Source organism: Tachyglossus aculeatus, chromosome 11 (genome assembly GCF_015852505.1).
Source record: "Tachyglossus aculeatus isolate mTacAcu1 chromosome 11, mTacAcu1.pri, whole genome shotgun sequence".
Lineage (NCBI taxonomy): Eukaryota > Metazoa > Chordata > Mammalia > Monotremata > Tachyglossidae > Tachyglossus > Tachyglossus aculeatus.
In genome coordinates, this window is record NC_052076.1 from 4,729,288 (window position 1) to 4,755,153 (window position 25,866).

Genomic DNA, 25,866 nt, shown 5'->3' on the forward strand with positions numbered 1-25,866 from the left:
TCCTACATGAGGCTCTCGCTCTACCCCATCCCCATCTTACAGACGATGAAACGAGGCCCAGAGATTTTTTTGTTTGAAATGGTATTTGTTAAGGGCTTACTACGCATCACGCACTCTCCTATGTGCTGGCTAGATACAAGTTTATCAGGTAGGATGCATTCCCTGTCTCACGGTCGAAATTGGAGGGAGGAGGATTTCATCCCCATTTTACAAATGAGGTCACTGAGACAAAGAGAAGTTAAGCGACTTGCCCAAGGTCACCCAGCAAGCCACCGGCAGAGTCGGGATTAGAATCCAGATCCTCCGATTCCGTCCCATGTCGGGACTCGCCCGATGTCACACGGCAGGCCAATGGCAGATGGGAGCCTTGAACTCAGGCCTCAGATCCCAGTCCTGTTTTCTTTCCCCTAGGCCACGCTGCCCAGCCGCTTGGGCCCTGTGAGGTCAAGGTGGGGAGCCCTGATTGGGAGCCACTGTGAAACAGAGCCTGGTCACCCCAGCTCATCCCCACTCACCTCACCCTTACTGCGGCGCTTCTCTGGAGAAGAACCGAGGCTGGGCGTCAGGAGACCCGGTTTCTAGTCCCAGCTCAGCCTCTGGCCTGCTGGGAGGCCTTGAGCAAGTCTCTCCGCTGCTCAGTTTCCTCATCTGTAAAATGGGGCTATGGTACCTGCTCTCCCTGCTACTTAGGCTTTGGGCCCTGTGGGGGACCATCGGGGGTGGTGGGGAGGGGCGGCTCTGTGTCATTTAATGATCCTGGGTTCACCTCAGCGCTAAGCACCGGTCCCGTCGGAAGTTCTGCACGGACGTGGTGCACAATGGCGGGGTTCCCCCAAACCTCTCCCAGTCCCAAACTGGAAATCCACGGGGGGAGGAGGAAGTCCACAGTGGGGAGGAGGCGCAGGGGTGGGATTTCCGGGAGCTGTGGTCCGGGGCTGCCCTGGGTCTGGTCAGCCTCTTTCCTGCATCCCAACCCTGCGTCCCATCCTGACCTTGAAGCGTGGAGGTGGGGGCACGGCTCGGTGGCTCTGGGGTCCCCCTGCCCTTAGCAGGAAGAGGTAGACCATCCTCCCACCCCCGACCCCGCGGAGCTGTCCAGAGAGGCCACCTAAACCCACGTGACCGCGGCTGGGATTGGGGACCAGTGCGGCCCACTTCCTTCCTCCGTGTCCCTGAGGTTCCCGGGGCTCCCGTCTCCCCACAGAGAGGCCACTGAGCCCAAGGGCACTCCCGGCATGGCCGACGGCTACTTCTTGTGGAGGAACTTCATCCTGTGTCCTAAAGAGATGAGACGAGAAAGTCATGGCCTCGTGCGGGCCCTGGTTCCCCAGACACCCCCCCGCCCACTCTCCGGTTGGCCCCTGGGACCCCACAGCCAGCTGGTCCTGTCCCCAGTCTCGGCGAGTTTGAGGTCCTCCCTGCGGCCAGAGACCCCCGGCTCTGAGTGGGGTGGGGTGGAGAGGGGCCAAATGGTGGGAAGGAAGCAGTGCATGGAGCTTTCTCCCTCTCCCCCCACCTCCCTTGCATCTGGAGTGCGGTTTTCCAAGTAGGGAAAAATGCCATCCCTGGAGCTGTGACTAGAGGGAAGATGGGGTGGGAAGGGAGTAAAGGTGGGAAGATGGGAGAAAGGAGGCTTGGGATGGGAGGATGGGGTGTTTAGAGAGAAGGTTGGGGTCATGAAGAAGAGGATGGGTCACAAAAGGAAAGACGGGGTCTGGGGGTTTTGGGCGGGAGGGAGACAGGGCCCTGGGAAGTGAGCCTGATTAAGGTTCCATGCCCCCCGTCACTCACCCAGGCCCTTAAGGAACTTGTTGACGCCTCCCTGCTCGCTGCCGCTCCGAAGAGAGTCCAGGTACTCCTGGGAGCGCACCTCAAACAGCCCTGCTGGATAATAACAATAATAATGATGGCATTTATTGAGCGCTTACTATGTGCAAAGCACTGTTCTAAGTGCTGGGGGGGGGTTACAAGGTGATGAGGTTGTCCCATGGGGGGCTCACAGTCTTAATCCCCATTTTACAGATGAGGTAACTGAGGCTCAGAGAAGTGAACTGACTTGCCCAAAGTCACACAGCTGACAATTGGTGGAGCCGGGATTTGAACCCATGACCTCTGACTCCAAAGCCCGGGCTCTGTTCACTGAGCCATGCTGCTTCTCCATTCTTCTGGATGCAGAGCCGCCCGTCAGCGTCCGCTCCGGCATGGCCGACGGGGCCTGGCCAGGAGACCGGACCGTCCCAGGGTGACTCCACCCCTCACCTGCCCAGGTCGGGAAACTAGACCATTCCAGGGTGACCCCGCCACCCCACCATGCCCCAGGCGGAGACCCGACCATCTTGGGACAACCCCACCTCCTCACGCTCTCCCAGCTTGGAGAACTGGACCATTTTGGGGTGACCCCATCCCTCCCAACCCTGCCCTGTCTGGGAGACTGGGCAGTCCTAGGGTGTCCCCTCTCCCCATTCCCCACTCCCAAAATTGGGAATTCTGGCAGCAGCGCGGATTCTCCAAATGGTATCCCAGCAGTCACACAGTGACACTCCCCCAGGAGGCAAGGAGGACAGGGGAGCTGGGCCCCGCTGCTGAGTGTCCCCTGTCCCCTGTTGCCCCCAGACTGAGGGGACCCTCCTGACCAGCCCCCCAAGACTCACATCCTGCCCTGGCCCACCCTTTCCCGCCCTCCCCCTGCCCACGGCGTGCCGGGGGAGGGAACCGATTCACGGCGCTGACCGGGGGCGGCCGGCGTCCGCAGTTCCCGCTCCCGCAGGAAGGCCCCAAACATCTGGGTCTCGGTGAAGACCTCCAGGAAGCGACGCAGGCTCCGGGAGGAGGAGGCCTTGAGGAAGGCGTCACGCTGCAGGGTCCGCTCGTCCGGCCCGCCGCTCAGGAACAGGGCGTAGTGGCCCACAGCCTCCACGAAGAAGCGCACGAAGGCCTCGGACACCAGCTCGTCCAGGGGCCCTGGGGATGGCGGCAGACAGGGAGGGGCGGGCGATGTCGTCGACGGTGGGGGGAGGCGGGCACGTGGACCCCTGCCCGCCCTGGGCCATGGGGGTCCCCTTCTTCTTCTTCAACCCAGCTGCTATCCTGATAGGGGGCTGGTGTGGCATTAGGGGTTAGGCCTGGGGAATGGGCCGGAGGGGAGCTCCAGGGGATCCAGGAAGGGGATGGGGGGCTCCAGGAGAGGGTCGGGGGCTCACCGAGCCCCCCATCAAGGCTGCCCTCCTCCAGGTCCCCGGCTAGCGTGTCCCGCTGCTCCAGCACGTGCTCCAGAGCCGCCTGCAGCTTCCGAGGCAGAATGGAGTCCTCATCTTCCATCTGAGGGTTACAGACAACGGGGGCGTGTCTGGACACCCAAGCGTGGGAGTGTGGGTCTGGGAGCTCTAGGGAGACCGGAGTTGGGTCTGGAGCTTGGCCTATCAATCAATCAATCAATCAATCCATGGTATTTATGGATTGCTTCCTGTGGGCAGGGCACTATACTAAGCTCTTGGGAGAGTACAATATAGCTGTTGGTAGATATAATAATAATAAGCATGGTATATGTTAAGTGCTTGCTGTGTTCCAGGCACTGTTTCCTGCCCACGTGGAGCCCAGCGCTTAGAACAGTGCTTTGCCTGTAATAAGCGCTTAACAAATGCCATCATTACAATCTCCATACTTAGGCATGTGTGCAGACACACGTGCACAAATTACACCTGCACACTGCTGTGTGACCTCGGATGAGTCGCTTGACTTCCTTGTGCCTCAGTCACCCCATCTGTAAAATGGGGATTAAGATGGTGAGCCCCATGTGGGACAGGGACTGTGTCCATCCTAATTATCTTGTATCTACCCCGAGCGCTTAGTACAGTCTGAGACAGAAGAAGCGCCTAACAAATACCATCATCATCACTGCTCCTCCTGTCATATCTTGATTCGCTCCAGTGGGACTTGGACACCACCAGTCCAGCCCTCAACCATCCCCCCATAATAATAATAATGGTATTTGTTAAGTGCTTACTATGTGCAAAGCGCTGTTCTAAGCTCTGGGGAGGTTACAAGGTGATCAGGTTGTCCCACAGGGGGCTCACAGTCTTAATCCCCATTTTCCAGATGAGGTCACTGAGGCCCAGAGAAGTGAAGTGAGTTGCCCAAAGTCACCCAGCTGACAATTGGCGGAGCCGGGATTTGAACCCATGACCTCTGACTCCAAAGCCCGGGCTCTTTCCACTGAGCCACGCTGCTCCCCCATCTCCACTGTGCCCGCCCAGCGGGGCAGTGGAGTAGGTGGGGGCCACATTCCGGGGTCCGGGATGCAGGGTATAGTGCCCAGGGCGCATGGGCCCCGGAAAAGGCGCAGGACATGGAGCCTTACCTGGCGGAGGAAGCGGTTGTGAACCAGATCGACCACGAGGACCTAAACAGCGTTGACAGGAGGAGCGGAGACGAGGGGGAAGGAGGTTAGTGCAGCCCCCTGCCCGTTTGTTTGAACCACGGGGGCTCTGGGTGGGTCCCCACCCACACCTGTCTGTCTCCCCCCATCATCATCATCATCATCAATCGCATTTATTGAGCGCTTACTATGTGCAGAGCACTGTACTAAGCGCTTGGGAAGTCCACCCCCCTAACACCCACAGAAGCAGCGTGGCTCAATGGAAAGAGCCCCGGCTTGGGAGTCAGAGGTCATGGGTTCTAATCCCAGCTCCGCCAAGTGTCGGCTGTGTGATCCTGGGCAAGTCACTTCATTTTTTTTCATTCATTCATTCAATCGTATTTATTGAGCGCTTACTGTGTGCAGAGCACTGGACTAAGCTCTTGGGAAGTACAAATCAGCAACATATAGAGACGGTCCCTACCCAAAAACGGGCTCACAGTCTAGAAGGGGGATGACAGACAACAAAACATGTAGACAGGTGTCAAAACCGTCAGAATAAACAGAATTAGAGCTATATGCACATCATTAATAGAATAGAGTAGTAAATATGTACAAGTAAAATAAATAGAGTAATACATCTCTTCTCTGGGCCTCTGTGAGCCTTATATATATTATATATATATATATATATATATATATATATTAATGGCTGAGAGCTCACCTCCTCCAGGAGGCCTTCCCAGACTGAGCCCCCTCATTCCTCTCCCCCTCCTCCCCCTCCCCGCCTTACCTCCTTCCCCTCCCCACAGCACCTGTATATATGTATATATGTTTGGACGGATTTCTTACTCTATTTATTTGTACATATTTATTCTATTTATTTTAGTTTGTTAATACGTTTTGTTTTGTTGTCTGTCTCCCCCTTCTAGACTGTGAGCCCGCTGTTGGGTAGGGACCGTCTCTAGATGTTGCCAACTTGGACTTCCCAAGCGCTTAGTCCAGTGCTCTGCACACAGTAAGCGCTCATTAAATATGATTGAATGAATGAATGAATTTATTAAGCGCTTACTATGTGCAAAGCACTGTTCTAAGCATTGGGGAGGTTACAAGGTGATCAGGTTGTCCCACGGGGGGCTCACAGTCAATCCCCATTTTGCAGATGAGGGAACTGAGGCACAAAGAAGTTAAGAGATTTACCTTGTATCTACCCTAGCGCTTAGAAAAGAGCTTTGCACATAGTAAGCGCTTAACAAATGCCATCATGATTATTATTATTATATGGACTTTCTCTTTGTCTCACACACACACACACACACACACACACACACACACACACACACAAATACACACTCTGCAGGGTGAAAGTGGGGGCTGCAGTACAGGGGTAGGGTTGAGGGCTCTGAGGAAGGGAGTAGGGGAGGGAGAGGTGGATAATAGGGAGGAGAATGGAGCTAGTGTTAGCATCTTACTGTGAGCCCACTGTTGGGTAGGGACTGTCTCTATATGTTGCCAACTTGTACTTCCCAAGTGCTTAGTACAGTGCTCTGCACACAGTAAGCGCTCAATAAATACGATTGATTGATTGATTGATCTTAGGCCGGAATGAGCCAGCAGAGGTGACCACAGGCTGCGTGTCCCCGGCCGCAGGGCTAAAGGCCATGTAATAATAATAATAATAATGGTATTTATTAAGTGCTTACTATGTGCAAAGCACTGTTCTAAGCACTGGGGAGGTTGCAAGGTGATCAGGTTGTCCCACGGGGGGCTCACAGTCTCAATCCCCATTTTCCAGATGAGGTAACTGAGGCCCAGAGAAGTGAAGTGACTCGCCCAAAGTCACCCGGCTGACAATTGGCGGAGCCGGGATTTGAACCCACGACCTCTGACTCCAAAGTCCGGGCTCTTTCCACTGAGCCACGCTGCTTCTCTGTGGACCCAGGGGGGCTGGTCTTCTTCCTCCCAGCTACAAACCTGTCAGGACCATTGGAGAGTGTGCGTGCGTGTGTGTGTGTGTGTGTGTTTGTGTGTGTTTGTGTTGGGGGGGTGGGAGGGTTTCAACCTACTCACTGTTACTCGCTCTCATCCTCCCCCGCTTTTTATGTGGTACTTGTTAGGCGCTCACTATGTGCCAGGAACCAGCACTGGGGTAGATATGAGTTAATCAGGTTGGATTTAGTCCACGTCCCATAGCTTTAATCCCCATTTTACAGATGAGGTAACTGTGGCACAGAGAAGTGAAGCGACTTGCCCAAGGTCACACAGCAGACAAGTGACAGAGCCGGGATTAATAATAATAATAATAATAATAATGGGCATTTGTTAAGCGAGAATTCTGAGTCCCAGGCTTCTGCTCCATCCACAAAATGGATAGAGCCCACAGCTTTAATCCCCATTTTACAGATGAGGTAACTGTGGCACAGAGAAGTGAAGCGACTTGCCCAAGGTCACACGACAGACAAGTGGCAGAGCCGGGATTAATAATAATAATAATAATAATAATAATAATAATAATAATAATAATGGGAATTTGTTAAGCGAGAATTCTGAATCCCAGGCTCCTGCTCCATCCACAAAATGGATAGAGCCATGCTGCTTCCCTTTCATGTCTGGCAGTCCACGCCACTCTCCCCTTCCTCAAGCCCTCCAGAAAGCCCATCTCCACCTGGAAGCCTTCCTCTATTTCCCTGCCTCCTTCCACTCGGGCTCCATCACACCCGCACGCTGCTCCGGCCCGCAGCGGGCGTGCAGGGCTCTTTATCCTCTGCCACCTTCCTCAGGGCTGTCATTCCCTGGAGTGTTGGTCTCCCCTGGCAGACTGGAAGCGCCTTGAGGGCAGGGATCGAGTTTGGTCACTTGATTGTGAGCACTTAGCGCTGCGGCGGAGGGGCCCAGTTGGTGATCGGCATTGGTTGCAGGGAGGGCTTGGGCAGGGCCCCTGACTCACCTCTTCCACGGGCAGCTCCTCGAGGCGAGGCAGGGCGGCCGTCGGCAGCCCAACCAAGAAGGGGGTGGGCGAGCACACGACGTCCAACATGGCTGGCGGCAGCAGAGGGATGTACGTATGTTGCCAGGTGAAGGGGTAGAGCAGGGCCAGCATGGCGTGGCAGCAGCGGGACAGGGTACTGGTGACCGAACACAAAGAGGCAGAGCGACCTTGGCGATGGGGACAACCGTGGCCCCGGAGGACACACGGCGACCGCCTGGGCCAGCGGCCCGCGACCGGCCGATGCCCAGGGGAGGCGGTGGGGGCAGGGGGAGACGGCGGTACCCGAGGTTGTCGGCCGTGAAGATGACCCGACGCTCCAGGAGCAGGGCGGCGAAGACGCGGAGCAGGAGCCGCACGCCGAGCGACGAGAAGAGGCACCGGAAGTCGACGTGGTCCAGCCTGGAGTCCGGGGGGCGGCGGAGCTCGATCGCCTTGCAGGGCAGGACGAGAAACAGTGAAGAGCGCTTGATACACTCCCCCCTCCATCCTCCCCGCCCAGGGTCTACCTCTGCCCGCCGGCCCCCCACCTCGGTACCCGCGCCCGGCAGGAAGCTCTTCACCACGACGGTCTTGCCCAAGGCCGGGAACGGGGCCTCCATGATGCTACGCATGAGGGGCTGCACCAAGGCCGGGGAGATACCCCGACGCTTCTCCACCTCGTCCAGGATCTGGGAAGGGGGGACCAGAATGGGCGGAGCTGGAGGGGATCATGGGGCCGGAGGGGTTGGCAGGGGATGAAGATCTGGAGAGGGACGTGAAACCAGCGTGGGGAGGGGGCCCCACGCTCACCTTGGAGAAGAGGCCAAAGCAGCCCAGCCGGCTGATGATGCAGTAGACTTCCGGGAGACGTTTGCCCTTCCCACTGGGCTTTCCGAAGAAAAAGACAGATGACCCCCCCACCACCAGCGCCGCCGTTAGCCGCCTGGGCCGGAGCATCCTCCTTGGGGTCCAGATGCCCAGATCCGGGGCGGGTGGGGAGGAATCCCAGAATTCCGCAGTCCATCCCACCTCCCTCCTTAGGAAGCAGCAGAGAAAATGGGTGGATCTGGCCACCTCCCCTTCATCCTCGGCCTCCTCTCTGCTCTCTCACTCCTCTGCCCCCTTCCTCCTCTTCCAGCCTCACTCCCCCCGCCACCCCCCTCACCAGACCCAACCAGACCACCCATTCCCCAGGGTGGGCTTGGTGGAGGGGGTAGACCAAAGCCCAGGGCTCCAAGGATGCCTGGAGAGGGAACTCTCCAGGGAAGGGAGAAGCAGGAGGTGATCCTCTTTTAGCCCCTGCACACAAGGTCCTAGGAATTATGGGGGAGAGCAGAGCTACTCCCTTGGGCATTTAGGAGCGAGTGTGGCTTAGTGGGAAGTGTCGGGAGTCCTGAGTTCTGGTCCCAGCTATTCCACTGGCTTGCTGTGTGACCTTAGGCAAGTTGCTGAACCCCTCTGAACAACGGAGTGGAGAATCCCTGCCTCCTAGGGCTCATGGGAGGACACAGGCCAACAGGGAGGGAGGCGCTTTGGCACAACGAAAGCACACGATCCTCTCACAAGGGGTACGGTGGGAGCTTGGGACCCCTGCAGAAAGCCCACCCTCCCATCCGGGGGAGCCGACTGATGGGGTCTTCCCACCACGGGCAATGCCCAGAGGTGGGCCGGGACCGGGGCGCTTCGGGTGGCTCTGGGTTGTGCTCTTCCTCCCCGTATGAGTTGGGGTGGGACCGGGGGGCCGAGATTGGGCCCGACGGGTGGCGGGGAGGGGGTTCCGTTTCACGGTAGTTACCAAGAGCCTCCGGCAATACCCAAACCTCCTGCTGCCGTCCTCTCCCGTCAGCACGAACGAGAAGGTTTCGCTGCGGGCACAGAAGGGAGTCGTCGGTCTGGGCCTCGCTCTCGTCTCTCTCGTTTTTTATAGTATATTTTAAGCGCTTACTATGTGCCGGGTGCTACTCTAAGCGCTGGGGCAGATACAAAATAATCAGGTTGGACGCAGTCCATGTCCCACATGGGGCTCACAATGGGGGGGTCTCTCCCTCAGCCGACCCCTCGCTCACATCCAGTACGCCCCTCCCCGCACCTGGTCCTCCCCATCCTCAGAACCCTCCCCCTTTTAGACTGTGAGCCCACTGGTGGGTAGGGACTGTCTCTATATGTTGCCAACTTGCACTTCCCAAGCGCTTAGTACAGGGCTCTGCACACAGTAAGCGCTCAATAAATACGACTGATGATGGTTGATGATGAGAGTCTGCCTCGTCCGGGAAGCTCCCCCCAGGGCTGGCTTTTCCTCTACTGCCGTCCCCCAAGTGCTGAGCACGGCACCCCGTAAACAGCATCATCCGGTCGATGTTTCGGGACAGCACCTGGCAAACTGGGACACGGGGGCCCAGTCTTTGGCGTCGGGAAAGCAGAACTGAGGGACGGCCTTCAGCTGGTCCTCGGCCTCCCGGCTGAATCGGAGCGAGCGTTGTAGCTGCAGTCGGAAACAAGGGGGTGGGAGGTAGCAGGGGGAAGTCCCCAGCCGGCCGTTGAAGGACACCTTGCCATTCGCCGGGGTTCTTCCTGGCTCTTGCCCAGGTTCGGGTGAGAAGCCCCCTAAATGGTGGGAGGCCAGGGCAGAGGCTCCTCTTCACCCACCCCTAAGAATCAGTGTGGCCCACTGGAAAAAGCCCAGGCCTGGGAGTAAGAGAGCCTGGGTCCTAATCCCGGCTCCATCACTTCTCTGCTGTGTGACCTTGGACAAGTCACTTCACTTCTCTAGGCCCCAGTTCCCTCATCTGCAAGATGGGGATTCACGCCCTGTTCTCCCTCCTACTTGGATTACGAGCCCTGTGTGGGACCTGACGATCTTGCGTTTACCCCAGTACTTAGTACAGTACTTAGAGAAGCAGCGTGGCTCAGTGGAAAAAGCCAGAGTGAGAGGTCATGGGTTCAAATCCCCGCTCCGCCAACTGTCAGCTGTGGGACTTTGGGCAAATCACTTCGCTTCTCTGGGCCTCAGTTTCCTCATCTGTAAAATGGGGATTAAGACCGTGAGTCCCCTGTGGGACAACCTGATCACCTTGTAACCTCCCCGGCGCTTAGAACAGTGCTTTGCACATAGTAAACGCTTAACAAATACCATCATTATTATTAGTACAGTGCTTGGCCCATAATAAGCGCTTAAATACCGCTGTTATTATTATTATAGGACCCCCATTAGGGCAACCCCTCTCCCCTCCACTTAACAGGAACTTGGCTTAGCGATATCTGCTGGGTTTCTGTCATTTGGCGGCAGAGATGCCCTGAGCAGATTTGGTCACCTCGTGGCCAGCCGCCGGGCTTTCCTAGCGTCCCTCATGCCCGGTGGCTGCCCGCGGCTGGTCGGGACGGGCAGGGATTCCCCCCGGGATGTGTGGACTCCCCCACTCCATACCATGCCAGGGAACTGCTGGGTGAGTCCCGGGACATAGGCGGCCCCCGCCTGCTTCTGGTGCAGCGAGACCACCACGAAATACTCAAACAGTTGCCGCTCCCCGAGTCCGGTTGGGTCCCGCTCCAGGGGTCGCGGGTGGGGCGCCTGCCTCAGGCGGGACTTCACGGAGACGAGGCGCTGACTGTGAGCTGCGTCCGAAGGGCCCAGGGTGGGGTGGGGAGGAGGGACGGGAGCGACAGGTAGGTATCAGAGAAGTGGGGTCACGAATGCAAACCTACTCCCTGGGCCTTGTTCTCCTCATCTTCATTCGGAACTCCATTCCCCTTCACATCCGGCAGTTCCCTGCTCTCCCCACCTTTCCCCTTCATCTCTTCCAGGAAGCCTTCCCTGACTATTTGTTCATTCCTCTTCCTGATCCTCCCTCTATGTCACCGATGAACTTGTCCCCCACCAATGCCCTACACCTCCCCCCAAATTCCTCTCCCCGACCTGCCCCTCCCCTGCCCATCCTTCTCTCCCACGGAACAACAAAAATGCTTTCGACCCACTCCTCGCCTTCCCGTCCTCACCTGCTTCTTTCTCCTCAGAGTCACTGTCCGACTCGCTGTTGTCATCGGTTCCTGATGGGAAGGGCAAACAGAGAGACGGGTTGGGAGGGTGGGAGACGGGGGAGATGGGCAGCCGGGTGGGCGGGAAGGGCTTGCTTATTCCAGGAGGTTGAGGTTGGGGTGGGCCTTGGGGGGCAGAAGGTCTTTCCCCTCAAACCCCCCTGGGCTTGCCCTTCCCTCACCCCTGCCTTGGGAGGGAAGAGTCCTCTCCCACCCCCAATTTCCCTCATCCCTGCCTGGCCCTCTCTTTCCCTCGAAGAAGCACATTCTAATAATAATGATGGCATTTGTTAGGCGCTTACTATGCGTTCTAAGCACTGAATAGCCTCCTCTGAGGCAGGACATTCCTGTCTCAGACACTCTCGGACGTGTCTCAGACATGCCCGGGCCTGATACGTCCACCTCAGATGTTCCCACTCCAGACATGTCCGCTAAGGTGGGAGCCACTGGGCTGGAAGCGAGACCAGTGGTGGAGCTTTGAGGGGAAAGCCGGAAGGGGAAGCGACAGCAGCGCTCGGGATTTACAGGGCACCTCGGCCCGGGCACAGTGCTCGCCTCCGCATCCTAAAGTCTCACACCCTGGCACTGCTGCGGGGGCAGAGGGGAGGGAAAACAATCAATACAGGGAAAGGGGATGGGATGGAGGTAGGGGAAAAGAGGAGAAGGCAGGGACCATCTTGGCTGTGCATTCCCGCAACCCCTGAAAAGCACCATCCAGGGGCCACCAGGGCATGCAGGGCCATCTGGTCCAATGTGGGCAGAGGGAAGATGTGGGGAGGGAGCTGATCGGCCCTGCCCCACCAACGGCCCCACGCCAGGTGACCCCCGGGTCCGACCTTTCCCGGAACTGCTCTCCATGGATTGAGACAGCCTCTTCACTCGCTTCTTCCCTCTCCGGGCCTCAAAGGCCGCATTGATCCTCAGCACCAGCTATGTGGACACAGACGAGCAAAGATGGCGATGATGATGGGGGCACTCCTTGCCCCATCCCCGAGTACTGTGCCAGGAGGAGAGCGGGGTGGAGCCAAAACGACCCTCAGGGCGATGGAGCAGCTTCACGTGAGGGAGCTTGGTGGGCAGGGATGCCACGGGAATCTGTTCAATCTGCTATTGAACTGCTATATTGCTAAGCACTGTTCTAGGCACTGGGGTAGATACAAGGTAATGAGGTTGTCCCACGTGGGGCTCGCAGTCTTAATCCCCATTTAACGGATGAGGTAACTGAGGTACAGAGAAATTAAGTGGCTTAAAGCAGACAAGTGGCAGAGCCGGGATTAGAACCTACGTCCTCTGAATCCTAAGCCCGGGCTCTTTCCGCTAGCGAGTCAGGTTGTCCGTGCTGGGTCACTGGGGGAGAGTCTAGGATGACGGATGGTCCTTCCCTAGCCCGGATCCTCCACCTATCCCGATGCTCCGTCAGAGAAGGAGTCCAAGATGGACTTCCTCGGGGTTGAGCTGGGGGACGGGGGCGAGGAACACAGGGCCTGAGGGCTGATTCGTTTGACCAGGGTCTGCCAGTACCTTGGGGATCTTTCTCTTCTTCCTGCCATTCTGCGGATCCCCCAGATTGAAGAAAGTGTCATCCGGACTACTGGGAGTGGACGGGGGGCTGGTTCCATCCTCACTCGGCTTCCGCGCGTCCAGCGACCTGAAGCTCTGCCGCTCGGAATTTTGCCGGAAGGAAGCAGGTTTGGAGAGTCCCTGGGCGGACAGAGAGGAGGAGCGGTCGGGGGCCGTCGGACACCTAGAGATGCAGACTTTCGTGGGGGTGGGTGTGAATGGGTGGTCTGCGGGTGAGGGCTGGTTTACGGTCATCTTTGGGTCCTGCCCTCCCTCCCTCTGTCCCCCTCCGGTCGCCCCCGCGCCGGCTTTTCTCTCAGCCCAGCGGTTCCCACCTTGGCGGGCACGTCCGTGGCGGGCCATCCGGGCAAGGTGAGGACGCATTTCCTCCCCAGGCAGCGGCCCTCGGGCTCCACGTCCTCGTATGGGTTTTCCTTCATGGGGGGATCTGCAGGGCGAGAGTCCCGGCCCTCAGCGACGCTGACGGGCCCCCCGGCACCAACCCCAGGTGGTGGGGTCTCTCCCGACCACGTGCCCACTTCCGAGGTGACCGGACAAGGTCCAGCGCCTGCTCAGACCACGTTTTCTTCCAGGCCCTGGGGCCGGGAAGCTGAACACCCTTCCTGGCTGACCGGATTTCCTCTCCTCGGGCCGGGGCCCTGACTGGGGCTTGGCCGAGGTGCCCGGCCTCGACTGGGAGGGGCCCCACGCCAATGGGTGAAGCAGCAACTGGCATTCCCTTTTAGACTGTGAGCCCCCTTTTAGACTGTGAGCCCACTGTTGGGTAGGGACTGTCTCTATGTGTTGCCAACTTGTACTTCCCAAGCGCTTAGAACAGTGCTCTGCACACAGTAAGCGCTCAATAAATACGATTGATTGATTGATTGATCCTCTGGCCTCTGACAGGCCTCAGGCCCCTAGAAACTATCAACCGTCCTCTGGGCCCTCCTGACGGGGGGACCTGCGAAACCGCCGCTGCTCCTCCCCGCTCTTTCTGCAGGACCACACTGGGGGACCAGGCTGGGCGGGGGTCTCGAGGAGCCCTCCTGCCTGTTGCCTTGGCAACCAGAATGAAAAGTGCAGCATGACTCCTGGTGAGCGCTGGGGAAACTGAGGTTCCTCTCGCTCCAATGGTGGGCATGCCCGCTTCCCCCCGAGACACACCTATACCTGAACAGGTAGGACAAGTTCACTCATGTGGACTCATGACCACACTTCCTCTTCGTCAGGGTGGATACATGACATTCATTCATTCATTCATTCATATTTATTGAGCGCTTACTGTGTGCAGAGCACTGTACTAAGCGCTTGGGAAGTCCAAGTTGGCAACATATAGAGATGGTCCCTACCCAACAGTGGGCTCACAGTCTAGACAGCCACCCCCATCCCAATAACCTGGTACTGACAGACCCCCCACCCCCCGAGCCCACCCTCTGGCTCTGACAGACATCCGGCCCATCCCCCTGCCCTGACAAACATCTTGGAGACTACATATCTATTCTATTTATTTACATATCTATTCTATTTATTTTATTTTGTTAGTATGTTTGGTTTTGTTCTCTGTCTCCCCCTTTTAGACTGTGAGCCCACTGTTGGGTAGGGACTGTCTCTATGTGTTGCCAACTTGTACTTCCCAAGTGTTTAGTACAGTGCTCTGCACACAGTAAGCCCTCAATAAATACGACTGACTGATTGATTGATTGTGCTCAGCATGGAGGCTCAGCAGCATCCTGTCCCCATCACATCCATTCCCCTTCAGAGTCGGGGAATCGCCCCGAATCCAGACCAGACTGGCCACGGACCAACCCAGCCTCCGAGCTGGGGTCAGCTCTGGAGCTGTTTGCCCAAAATGCCAAGCTCCCTCTCAAAGCTGCAAGGGCTGGAGAGGTGAGGAGTTGGGCATCAGGCTCCTGGCATCATCATCATCATCATCAATTGTATTTATTGAGCGCTTACTGTGTGCAGAGCACTGTACTAAGCGCTTGGGAAGTACAAGTTGGCAACATATAGAGACAGTCTCTACCCAACAGCAGAGTCGGCATATGACCCTTGTCGCACACCCCAGCCCTGTGTCAGTGTATGTGCCAGTCGCAGTGGTCTGTGTGCCCCCTGCCCCGTGTCGGAGCAAACCCCCACTGAGTCTGGCTGCTTGCTCACCCCCGACCCACTCCGTGGGAGTTTCCCCAGCTGTTTTTGCGGTTTGGCTCTCTCTCTTCTGGGAAATGTCAGAAAACCTGTGGTTCTGCAGGGGGAAAGTGAACAACTTTGCCCTAGACTGGCTCCGGGCTCCCTCCCGTGCTCCCCCAGGGCGCCACGGACTCTGACTGGGGTGGGGTGTCCGATACCGGGACCTTCCACGCAAAGGCAGGCCCACTTTCAAAACCAAACAAGAAGCAGGAAAGTCAGGGATTTTATCAACTTTCTTCACCCTCACCCCAATAAACACACACACACAAATACTCTTAGCCTTCTTTTATCATCATCGTCAATCGTATTTATTGAGCGCTTACTGTGTGCAGAGCACTGGACTAAGCGCTTGGGAAGTACAAGTTGGCAACATATAGAGACAGTCCCTACCCAACAGTGGGCTCACAGTCTAAAAGGACTGTGACTTAGTCTAAAAGGACTTAGTACAGTGCTCTGCACACAGTAAGTGCTCAATAAATACGATTGATTCTAGGCTCCAGAGGCAGGAATGTCAGATGACAATGATATGTGTGTGGGGGTGTGTGTTTGGCAGGTCAAGCGCTTAGTACAGTGCTCTGCACACAGTAAGCGCTCAATAAATACAATTGAATGAATGAATGAATGGTAGGGAGAGGAGGGGAGGAGGCTCACCCTATTATTAGAGAAGCAGCGTGGCTCAGTGGAAAGAACCCGGGCTTTGGAGTCAGGGGTCATGAGTTCAAACCCCGGCTACGCCAATTGTCAGTTGTGTGACTTTGGGCTAGTCACTTCACTTCTCTGTGCCTCAGTACCTCATCTGTAAAATGGGAATGAAGACTGTGAGCCGCCTGTGGGGCAACGTGATCATCTTGTAACCTCTCCAGCGCTTAGAGCAGTGCTTTGCACATAGTAAGTGCTTAATAAATGCCATTATTATTATTATTATTATTATTATTATTATTAGCCAGAGGAAAAGAGTGAGGGGCAGATAGGCATAGGTGGTCTTTGGGGGTGGGCACTGGCTAGTACTAGCAGGGAATGCTTTGAGGGATGAGGGATAGGGAAGAAAGCTAACTTAACACTGCACAGCGGTATAGCAGGGATGCTGTAGAGTTTATTAAGCTACTATTAATAACCTCCTCCGTGCTTAGAACTGTGCTTTGCACATAGTAAGCGCTTAATAAAAGCCATTATTATTATTATTATTATTATTATTATTATTATTATTAGTCTCTTTTTTATGGCATTTGTTAAGGGCTCACTATGTGCCAGATATTGTCCTTAGCACTGGGGTAGATACAAGCTAAATCAGGTTGGACACAGTCTACAGCCCACATGGGGTTCACAGTAATAATGATAATAATAATGATGGCATTTATTAAGCGCTTACTATGTGCAAAGCACTGTTCTAAGCGCTGGGGAGGTTACAAGCTGATCAGGTTGTCCCACATGGGGCTCACAGTCTTAATCCCCATTTCACGGATGAGGTAACTGAGGCCCAGAGAAGTAAAGTTACTTGCCCAAAGTCACCCAGCTGACAAGGGGCGGAGCTGGGATTTGAACCCATGACGTCTGACTCCAAAGCCCGGGCTCTTTCCACTGAGCCACGCTGCTTCTCTAGTAGCAATCCCCATTTTACAGTTGAGGTAACTGAAGCACAGAGAAGTTAAATAATAATAATAATAATAATAATAGTAATAATAATGGCATTTGTTAATATCCAACACACAAACTCTCTTTCTTCCGTCGTCCGATCTGCCCGTCTTGTATCTACCCCAGCATTAGCACGCAGTAAGCACGTAACCAATACCATAATAATTAGGAGAAGCGGTGTGACTAGTCGAAAGAGCAAGCGCTTGGGAGTCAGAGAACCCGGTGTTCCCATCCCAGCTCCTCCTCTTCGCTGCGTGACCTTGAGCTAGTCACTTAACTTCCCTGTGCCTTTGTTTCTTCATCTGTAAAATGGGGAATGAGATTGCGAGCCCTATGTGGGACAGGGACTGTGTCTGACATGATAATCTTGTAGCTCCTCTAATGCTTAGTAAAGTGCTGGCGCAGAGGAGGCACTTAAATACCATTATGATGATGATGGGCTGATAGGATTCAAGGTGTCGGCAGAAGATTGTTGGAGGAGGTAGGATATATGAGGTATTTGAAGGTGAAGAGGGCTGAGATTGCCACCACTGCTTGCGAACATTTTGGGGAGATGCCCCCCAAAAAGCAGCGTGAAGCAGCGTGGCCTAGTGTATAGACTAGACTCCTAGACTGTGAGCCCACTGTTGGGTAGGGACCGTCTCTATATGTTGCCAACTTGAACTTCCCAAGCGCTTAGTCCAGTGCTCTGCACACAGTAAGCGCTCAATAAATACGATTGAAGGAATGAATGAATGAATGAATGAATATAGAGCACGGGCTTGGGAGTTAAAAGGACCTGGGTTTTAATCCCAACTCCGCCACTTGTCCGCCCTATCTCCCAGGGTGAGTCACTTATCCCGGCTCCACCACTTGTCAACTGTGTGACTCTGGGCAAGTCACTTAACTTCTCCGTGCTGCAGTTACCGCATCTGTAAAATGGGGATGAAGACTGTAAGCCCCTCGTGGGACAGCCTGACCACCTTGTATCTACCCCAGTGCTTCGAACAGTGCTTGGCACATAGTAAGCGCTTAATAAATGCCATTGTTATTATTATTATTGTTAAGTGGGTTGCCCAAAGTCACCCAGCTGGCAAGTGGCGGAGCCGGGATTAATAATAATAATAATAATAACGATGGCATTTGTTAAGCGCTTACTATGTGCAAAGCACTGTTCTCAGCGCTGGGGAGAATACAAGCTGATTAGGTTGTCCCACGTGGGGCTCACAGTCTTAATTCCCATTTTACTGATGAGGGAACTGAGGCCCAGAGAAGTGAAGCGACTTGCCCAAAGTCACCCAGCTGACAAGTGGCGGAGCCGGGATTAATAATAATAATAATAATAATAATAACGATGGCATTTGTTAAGCGCTTACTATGTGCAAAGCACTGTTCTAAGCGCGGGGGAGAATACAAGGTGATTAGGTTGTCCCACGTGGGGCTCAGTCTTAATCCCCATTTTCCAGATGAGGGAACTGAGGCCCAGGGAAGTGAAGCGACTTGCCCAAAGTCACCCAGCTGACAAGTGGCGGAGCCGGGATTAATAATAATAATAATAATGATAATAACGATGGCATTTGTTAAGCGCTTACTATGTGCAAAGCACTGTTCTAAGCGCGGGGGAGAATACAAGGTGATTAGGTTGTCCCACGTGGGGCTCACAGTCTTAATCCCCATTTTCCAGATGAGGGAACTGAGGCCCAGAGAAGTGAAGCGATTTGCCCAAAGTCACCCAGCTGACAAGTGGCGGAGCCGGGATTAATAATAATAATAATAATAATAACGATGGCATTTGTTAAGCGCTTACTATGTGCAAAGCAGTGTTCTAAGCGCGGGGGAGAATACAAGGTGATTAGGTTGTCCCACGTGGGGCTCACAGTCTTAATCCCCATTTTCCAGATGAGGGAACTGAGGCCCAGAGAAGTGAAGCGACTTGCCCAAAGTCACCCAGCTGACAAGTGGCGGAGCCGGGATTAATAATAATAATAATAACGATGGCATTTGTTAAGCGCTTACTATGTGCAAAGCACTGTTCTAAGCGCGGGGGAGAATACAAGGTGATTAGGTTGTCCCACGTGGGGCTCAGTCTTAATCCCCATTTTACAGATGAGGGAACTGAGGCCCAGGGAAGTGAAGCGACTTGCCCAAAGTCACCCAGCTGACAAGCGGTGGAGCCGGGATTAATAATAATAATAATAATAATAACGATGGCATTTGTTAAGCGCTTACTATGTGCAAAGCACTGTTCTAAGCGCGGGGGAGAATACAAGGTGATTAGGTTGTCCCACGTGGGGCTCAGTCTTAATCCCCATTTTCCAGATGAGGGAACTGAGGCCCAGAGAAGTGAAGCGACTTGCCCAAAGTCACCCAGCTGACAGTTGGCGGAGTCGGGATTAGAACCCACGACCTCTGACTCTCAAGCCCGGGCTCTTTCCACTGAGGCACGCAAAGCAGGCCCTCGCGCCTTGGCAGGCCGCTGCCCCAGCGCCCCGCTTCCCTCCCGGCGGGCGGCCCCGATGGCGGCGGGTCTCTCCCTCCCTCCGTCCGTCCTTTCCCCCCGCCATGGGGGCCGCGTCCCCCATGTCCCCCAGCCCCGCTCACCAAGAATGTCCTCGTAGATGTTCTCCTGGGAAGGGCGGCGGGACAGGGGACGGGACAGGGCGAGCCTGGTTCCGGCAGCCCAGTCCGCTCGCCCCGTTTCCACCCACGACTGCAGCAGGTCCTCAAACTCGAATGACTTCCTGGGCCCGTGGAGCGGGAGGAAGGACAGGAGAGGTGAGCCAGGCTATCTTACTGACAATAAAATAAGAAGAATCGAGGCATTTATTAAGCACTCAAGAGAAGCAGCGCGGCTCAATGGAAAGAGCCCGGGCTTTGGAGTCGGAGGTCGTGGGTTCAAATCCCCGCTCCGCCACTTGTCAGCTGTGTGGCTTTTGGGCAAGCCACTTCACTTCTCTGGGCCTCAGTTCCCTCATCTGGAAAATGGGGATTAAGACTGTGAGCCCCCTTGGGACAACATGACCACCTCGTAACCTCCCCAGCGCTTACGACAGTGCTTTGCACATAGTAAGCGCTTAATAAATGCCACTGTTATTATTTATTATGTGCCAAGCACTGTAACAAACCTCCTGAGCGCTTAGAACAGTGCTTTGCACATTGTAAGTGCTTAATAAATGCCGTTATAATTATTTATTATGTGCCAAGCACTGTAACAAACCTCCCCAGTGCTTAGAACAGTGCTTTGCACATTGTAAGCGCTTAATAAATGCCGTTATTATTATTATGTGCCAAGCACTGTAACAAACCTCCCCAGCGCTTAGAACAGTGCTTTGCACATAGTAAGCACTTAATAAATGCCATTGTTATTATTTATTTTGTGCCAAGCACTGTAACAAACCTCCCCAGCGCTTAAAACAGTGCTTTGCACATAGTAAGCGCTTAATAAATGCCATTGTTATTATTTATTATGTGCCAAGCACTGTAACAAACCTCCCCAGCGCTTAGAACAGTGCTTTGCACATAGTAAGCGCTTAATAAATGCCATTGTTATTATTTATTATGTGCCAAGCACTGTAACAAACCTCCCCAGCGCTTAGAACAGTGCTTTGCACATAGTAAGCGCTTAATAAATGCCATTATTATTATTTATTACATGCCAAGCACTGTAACAAGTGCTGGAGTAGTTAAAAGACAATTCGGTTGGACACATTCCCCATCTCTGATGGGGCACCCAGTCTAAGGGGAAGGACAGTTATTGAATCCCCCTTTTATTCATTCATTCAATCATATTTATTGAGCGCTTACGGTGTGCAGAGCACTGTACTAAGTGCTTGGGAAGTACAAGTTGGCAACATATAGAGACGGTCCCTACCCAACATCATCAATCGTATTTATTGAGCACTTACTGTGTGCAGAGCACTGTACTAAGCGCTTGGGAAGTACAAGTTGGCAACATATAGAGACAGTCCCTACCCAACAGCGGGCTCACAGTCTAGACGGAGAACAAAACAAAACATATTAACAAAACAAAATAGAATAGTAACTATGTTCAAGTAAAATAAATAGAGTAATAAATATGTACAAACATATATACATATATATGTATATATGCAGGGGAACCCATCCCCTCTGGTCCCGAGGAACTGATCGGGAACAGTCCCTTCTAGACTGTGAGCCCGCTGTTGGGTAGGGACCGTCTCTAGATGTTGCCAACTTGGACTTCCCAAGCGCTTAGTCCAGTGCTCTGCACACAGTAAGCGCTCAATAAAGACGATCGAATGAATGAATGAACAGAGTGGGTTGCCCCTTGCCACGCCATCCCACCTGCGGTCACTGCCGGCCTTGTGTTTCCTGTTCCGCAGTCTCCGGCTCCCAGTGCGGGGTGGGGGAGAGGTGGGCAGCGGGGGCGGGGGCAAAGCGGGCAGGGGGGGCCGGGACCCCTTCCCCGCGGGCCGGGGGCTATCGCCCGCGTGCCGGAACGTCCGCCGGGGCTTCGGCGGCGGGTTGCTGTGCGGCCCGACCCCCGGCTCCGCGTAGATGTGGTGGTGGTCCCAGCCCCCTGCCCTCCGTGGGGTCCCGTCCCACCTCCCGTCCCCTCCGGACGGCCCCCCCAAACCCAGGTCCCGGAGCCTCCGGCTGAGCTCGGCCCCGGACACGGCCCCGCGGCCCCCGCCTGCGGCCTCCTGGCCCGGCGGGTCGCGGGGGCCGTAGTAGGTGCCAGGCAGGCGAGGCCGGGCCTCGGCCGGCTGCTCCTTCAGGGCCTGCTCCAGCCTGGCCACCCGCCGCAGCACGGACGGGTCCTCGTCCCGGTTCCGGAGTGGGCCCTGACGGCCGGCCCCCAGGGCCACCAGGCTACTTGGCTCCTGGTCGCCAGAGTCCAGTCCATCCTCGCACTGCTGAGCCCCCATAGTCCGGGCCTCCCCGTGGCTCTTCTCTTGCTTCCCATCCTCTTCCTCCTCCTCCTCTCTCCTCCCGGAGATCCTGTCCTGAGCCCTAGGCGGGCCGGCCCCTAGGCCGGGCCCCATGCCCGTGTGGTGAGGGTGGGCCCGGGGTCCGACGCTCGGGGCTTGGCGGGGACCCCCGGGGCCGGGGGCTGCGGCCCTGTCAATCAAGTCAGGGAGGACCATGCTCTGCCACAGGGCCGGGGGAGGTCTGGAGCTGCAAGCCGGACCCCCGGCGAGTGGCCGCCGATCCACACTGAGCCCCAAAGCCCCCGCGGACCAGGCCCACAACGCTCAGGTTCCTCCGGGGTCCCGGGCACCTCACGTCCGCCTGATGGGCCCCGCCTGGCAGGGCGAGGGAGCCGGCCCAGCCGCCGCGGGGAGGATCCTCATCACAGCTGGGGGGGCCGGCTCCTTCTGGGTCCGGAGTTCCAGGGGCGGCGAACGTCCGTCGCAGGAGCTGGAAAAAGAGAAAAGGCGGTCAAGGACAACGGAAGGTCAAAACCGACTCATCATCATCACCACCGCTGCCTGAACCAACTGGCAGCACAGGGCACTGGGAGGAGGGCACGCGTAATAGAGAAGCAGCGTGGCTCAGGGGAAAGAGCCCGGGCTTTGGAGTCGGAGGTTCGAATCCCGACTCCACCACAAGTCTGCTGTGTGACCTTGGGCAAGTCACTTAACTTCTCTGAGCCTGTTACCTCATCTGTAAAAATGGGGATTAAGACTGTGAGCCCCATGTGGGACAACTTGATCACATTGTATCCCCCCCCCCCCAGCGCTTAGAACAGTGCTTTGCACATAGTAAGCACTTAACAAATGCCATAATTATAATAATAATAATAAAGATAGCATGTTGCCAACTTGTACTTCCCAAGCGCTTAGTACAGTGCTCTGCACACAGTAAGCGCTCAATAAATACGATTGATTGATTGATTTGTTAAGCACTTACTATGTGCAAAGCACTGTTCTAAGCGCTGGGGGGGATACAAGGTGATCAGGTTGCCCCACGTGGGGCTCACGGTCTTCATCCCCATTTCACAGACGAGGGAACTGAGGCTCAGAGAAGTGAAGTGACTTGCCCAAGATCACACAGCAGACATGTGTCTTTCTAGACTGTGAGCCCACTGTTGGATAGGGACCGTCTCTATATGTTGCCAACTTGTACTTCCCAAGTGCTTAGTACAGTGCTCTGCACACAGCAAGCGCTCAATAAATACGATTGAATGAATTGAATGAATGAATGAATGTGGGGGAGCCGGGATTAGAACCCATGACCTCTGACTCCCAAGCCCGGGCTCTTTCCACTGAGCCACGCAGCTTCTCTGTGATTCACCCGGATCGAGCCCGGGCCCAGGACTCAGAAGGTCATGGGTTCTAATCCCAGCTCCGCCACTTATCTGTGGCATGACCTTGGGCAAGTCTCTTCACTTCTCTGGGCTTCAGCTACCTCATCTGCAGATTCATTCATTCAATCGTATTTATTGAGCGCTTACTGTGTGCAGAGCACTGGACTAAGCGCTTGGGAAGTCCAAGTCGGCACCATCAGCACCATGTCCCTACCCAACAGCGGGCTCACAGTCTAGAAGGGGGAGACAGACAGCAAAACAAAGCATATTAACAAAATAAAATAAATAGAATAAGTATGTACAAATAAAATAAATTAATAAATAGAGTAATAAATACGGACAAACATATATACAGGTGCTGTGGGGAGGGGAAGGAGGTAAGGCGGGCGGGATGGGGAGGGGGAGAGGAAGGAGCGGGATTGGGGATTGAGACCGTGAGCCCCTCATGGACCGAGGACTGGGTCCAACCCAATTTCATGGATCTATCCCAGTGCTTAGTGCAGTGCTTGTCACACAGGAAGTGCTTAACGAATACCATAATCATTATTATTAAAAGTCTTCTAGACTGTGAGCCCACTATATGTCTCTATATGTTGCCAACTTGTACTTCCCAAGCGCTTTGTACAGTGCTCCGCACACAGTAAGCGCTCAGTAAATACGATTGATTGAATGAATGAATGAATGAATGAATAAAAGCCCTAATCTCAGGCCTGACCATCTCTTGGAAGAGGCAGTGACGTAAACATCCTTAACCTGGCCAGGGACCCCAGTCCCAGGCTCTGTACCCAATGGGCACTCAATCCCACTTTACAGATGAGGGCACTGAGGCCCAGAGAAGTGAAGTGACTTGCCCAAGGCCACACAGCAGACATACGGTGGATCCGGGCCTAGAACCCAGGTCCTTCTGATTCCCAGGCCCGGGCTCTAGCCAGTAGGCCACCTAATAATAACAAAAAGTGCGGTATTTGCGAATCGCTTACTATGTGCCAGGCACCGTACTGAGCACTGAGGTGAGTACAAGCAAATCAGGTTGGACACAGTCCCTGTCCCACTTGGGGGTCGCAGAGTACGTATTTATTACTCTATTTATTTATTTTACTTGTACATATCTATTCATTTTATTTTGTTAATATGTTTTGTTTCGTTCTCTGTCTCCCCCTTCTAGACTTTGAGCCCACTGTTGGGTAGGGACCGGCTCTATACGTTGCCAACTTGGACTTCCCAAGCGCTTAGTCCAGTGCTCTGCACACAGTAAGCGCTCAATAAATACGATTGATTGATTGATTGATTGATTGAATCCAGCGCCCGGCCCAATGTAGGCGTCCAGTCCAGCGGCCTGTACATAGAAGCTGCCCAGTCCAGGACTCCATGCAGGATCCAACCCTCTTCCGGACTTCCTAGCTCTCTCCTCTGCTTCCATTTCATTATGTCTGTGCGCGTGAGCGGGCGCGTCGGACTCTAATAATCAATAACAACAGTAACGACAGAAGCAGCGTGACCTAATGGACAGAGCCCGGGCTTGGAAGTCGGAGGTCGTGGGTTCATTCTTTCAATCGTATTTATTGAGCGCTTCCTGTGTGCAGAGCGCTGTACTAAGCGCTTGGGAAGTCCAAGTCGGCAACATCGAGAGACGGCCCCTACCCATCAGCGGGCTCACAGTCTAGAAGGGGGAGACAGACAACAAAACAAAACAGATTAACCAAATAAAATCAATAGAATAAATATGTACAAATAAATAGAGTAATAAATACGTGCAAACATATGTACATATATACAGGTGCTGTGGGGAGGGGAAGGAGGTAAGGCGGGGGGATGGGGAGGGGGAGAAGGGGCTCAGTTTGGGAAGGCCTCCTAATCCCGGCTCCGCCACTTGTCAGCTGGGTGACTTGGGGCAAGTCACTTAACTTCTCTGGGCCTCAGATCCCTCACCCGGAAAATGGGGATTAAAGACTGTGAGCCCCACGTGGGACAGGGACTGTGTCCAACCTTACTAGCTTTTATTTACCCCAGCACCGAGTACTGTGCCTGGCACGGGGTAAGCCGAGTTCTAATACCAGCTACTTGCTGTGTGACCTCGGGCAAGTCACGTCACTTCTCTGTGCCTCAGTTCCTTCAACTGTAAAATGGGGGTTAAATGCCTGTTCTCCCTCCCACGTAGACCGTGAGCCCCGTGAGGGAGGGGGATTGTGCCCGACGTAATTAACTTGTATCAACCCCAGTGCTTAGAACAGTTTGGCATATAGTAAGCGCTTCAGAAATACCATAAAAAAACATAAAAAAGCAACTGTATAGTGGCATTTTTTCCTCACCTATTATGTCCCAAGCTCTGTGCTAAGCGCTGAGGTAGAGCCACAACAAGCCCCCATCCCGTACGGAGCTCACGGCCTAAGGGGCAGGGGAGAGGGAATCAATCAATCAATCAATCAATCGTATTTATTGAGCGCTTACTATGTGCAGAGCACTGTACTGAGCGCTTGGGAAGTACAAATTGGCAACACATAGAGACAGTCCCTACCCAACAGTGGGCTCACAGTCTAAAAGAGGGAAGGGACGAGAGCTAGGGATGGGGGTCGGAGAGCGGAGGTAGGGCCGACCCCGGCTGGTTTTCCCGGCTGTTTCCGACAGGCCGGAAGGGATCTGGATAAACAAATGTCTCGGGATGGGCCCGGGGCTGGCAGGACGTGGCCCAAAGGATGTGGCCTGGAAGCGAGAGGTCCCAGGGGGCTGCCCGCGGTGGGCGCGGGAAGCCCGGTCCCATGACCCCGGGAACACGGAGCCGGCAGCTCCCAGAGGCCGGCGGCTTCCGCGGGGCCGGGCCTTCCCACAGGCCCGCGGGACGTTGGACAGACAGACGGCTCTCTGCAT

The 25,866-nt window shown here is 54.9% G+C and overlaps 1 protein-coding gene across 1 annotated transcript; it reads right to left on the bottom strand.

Moving 5' to 3' along the window:
• Window positions 1–1,080: 1,080 nt before the first annotated feature.
• Window positions 1,081–25,866, bottom strand: DENND2A (DENN domain containing 2A). The gene is made up of 20 exons (XM_038753558.1): window positions 25,625–25,866; window positions 21,978–22,112; window positions 21,036–21,869; window positions 19,314–19,453; window positions 13,252–13,362; window positions 12,876–13,069; window positions 12,191–12,284; window positions 11,316–11,366; window positions 10,747–10,934; window positions 9,695–9,804; window positions 9,118–9,187; window positions 8,133–8,210; window positions 7,871–8,011; window positions 7,626–7,774; window positions 7,302–7,479; window positions 4,358–4,399; window positions 3,200–3,318; window positions 2,731–2,972; window positions 1,792–1,881; window positions 1,081–1,278 (listed from the first exon to the last, which is right to left on the bottom strand). The coding sequence occupies exons 1-20, from the start codon at window positions 25,864–25,866 to the stop codon at window positions 1,247–1,249; spliced, it is 3,240 nt and encodes a 1,079-aa protein (XP_038609486.1). The 3' UTR covers window positions 1,081–1,246.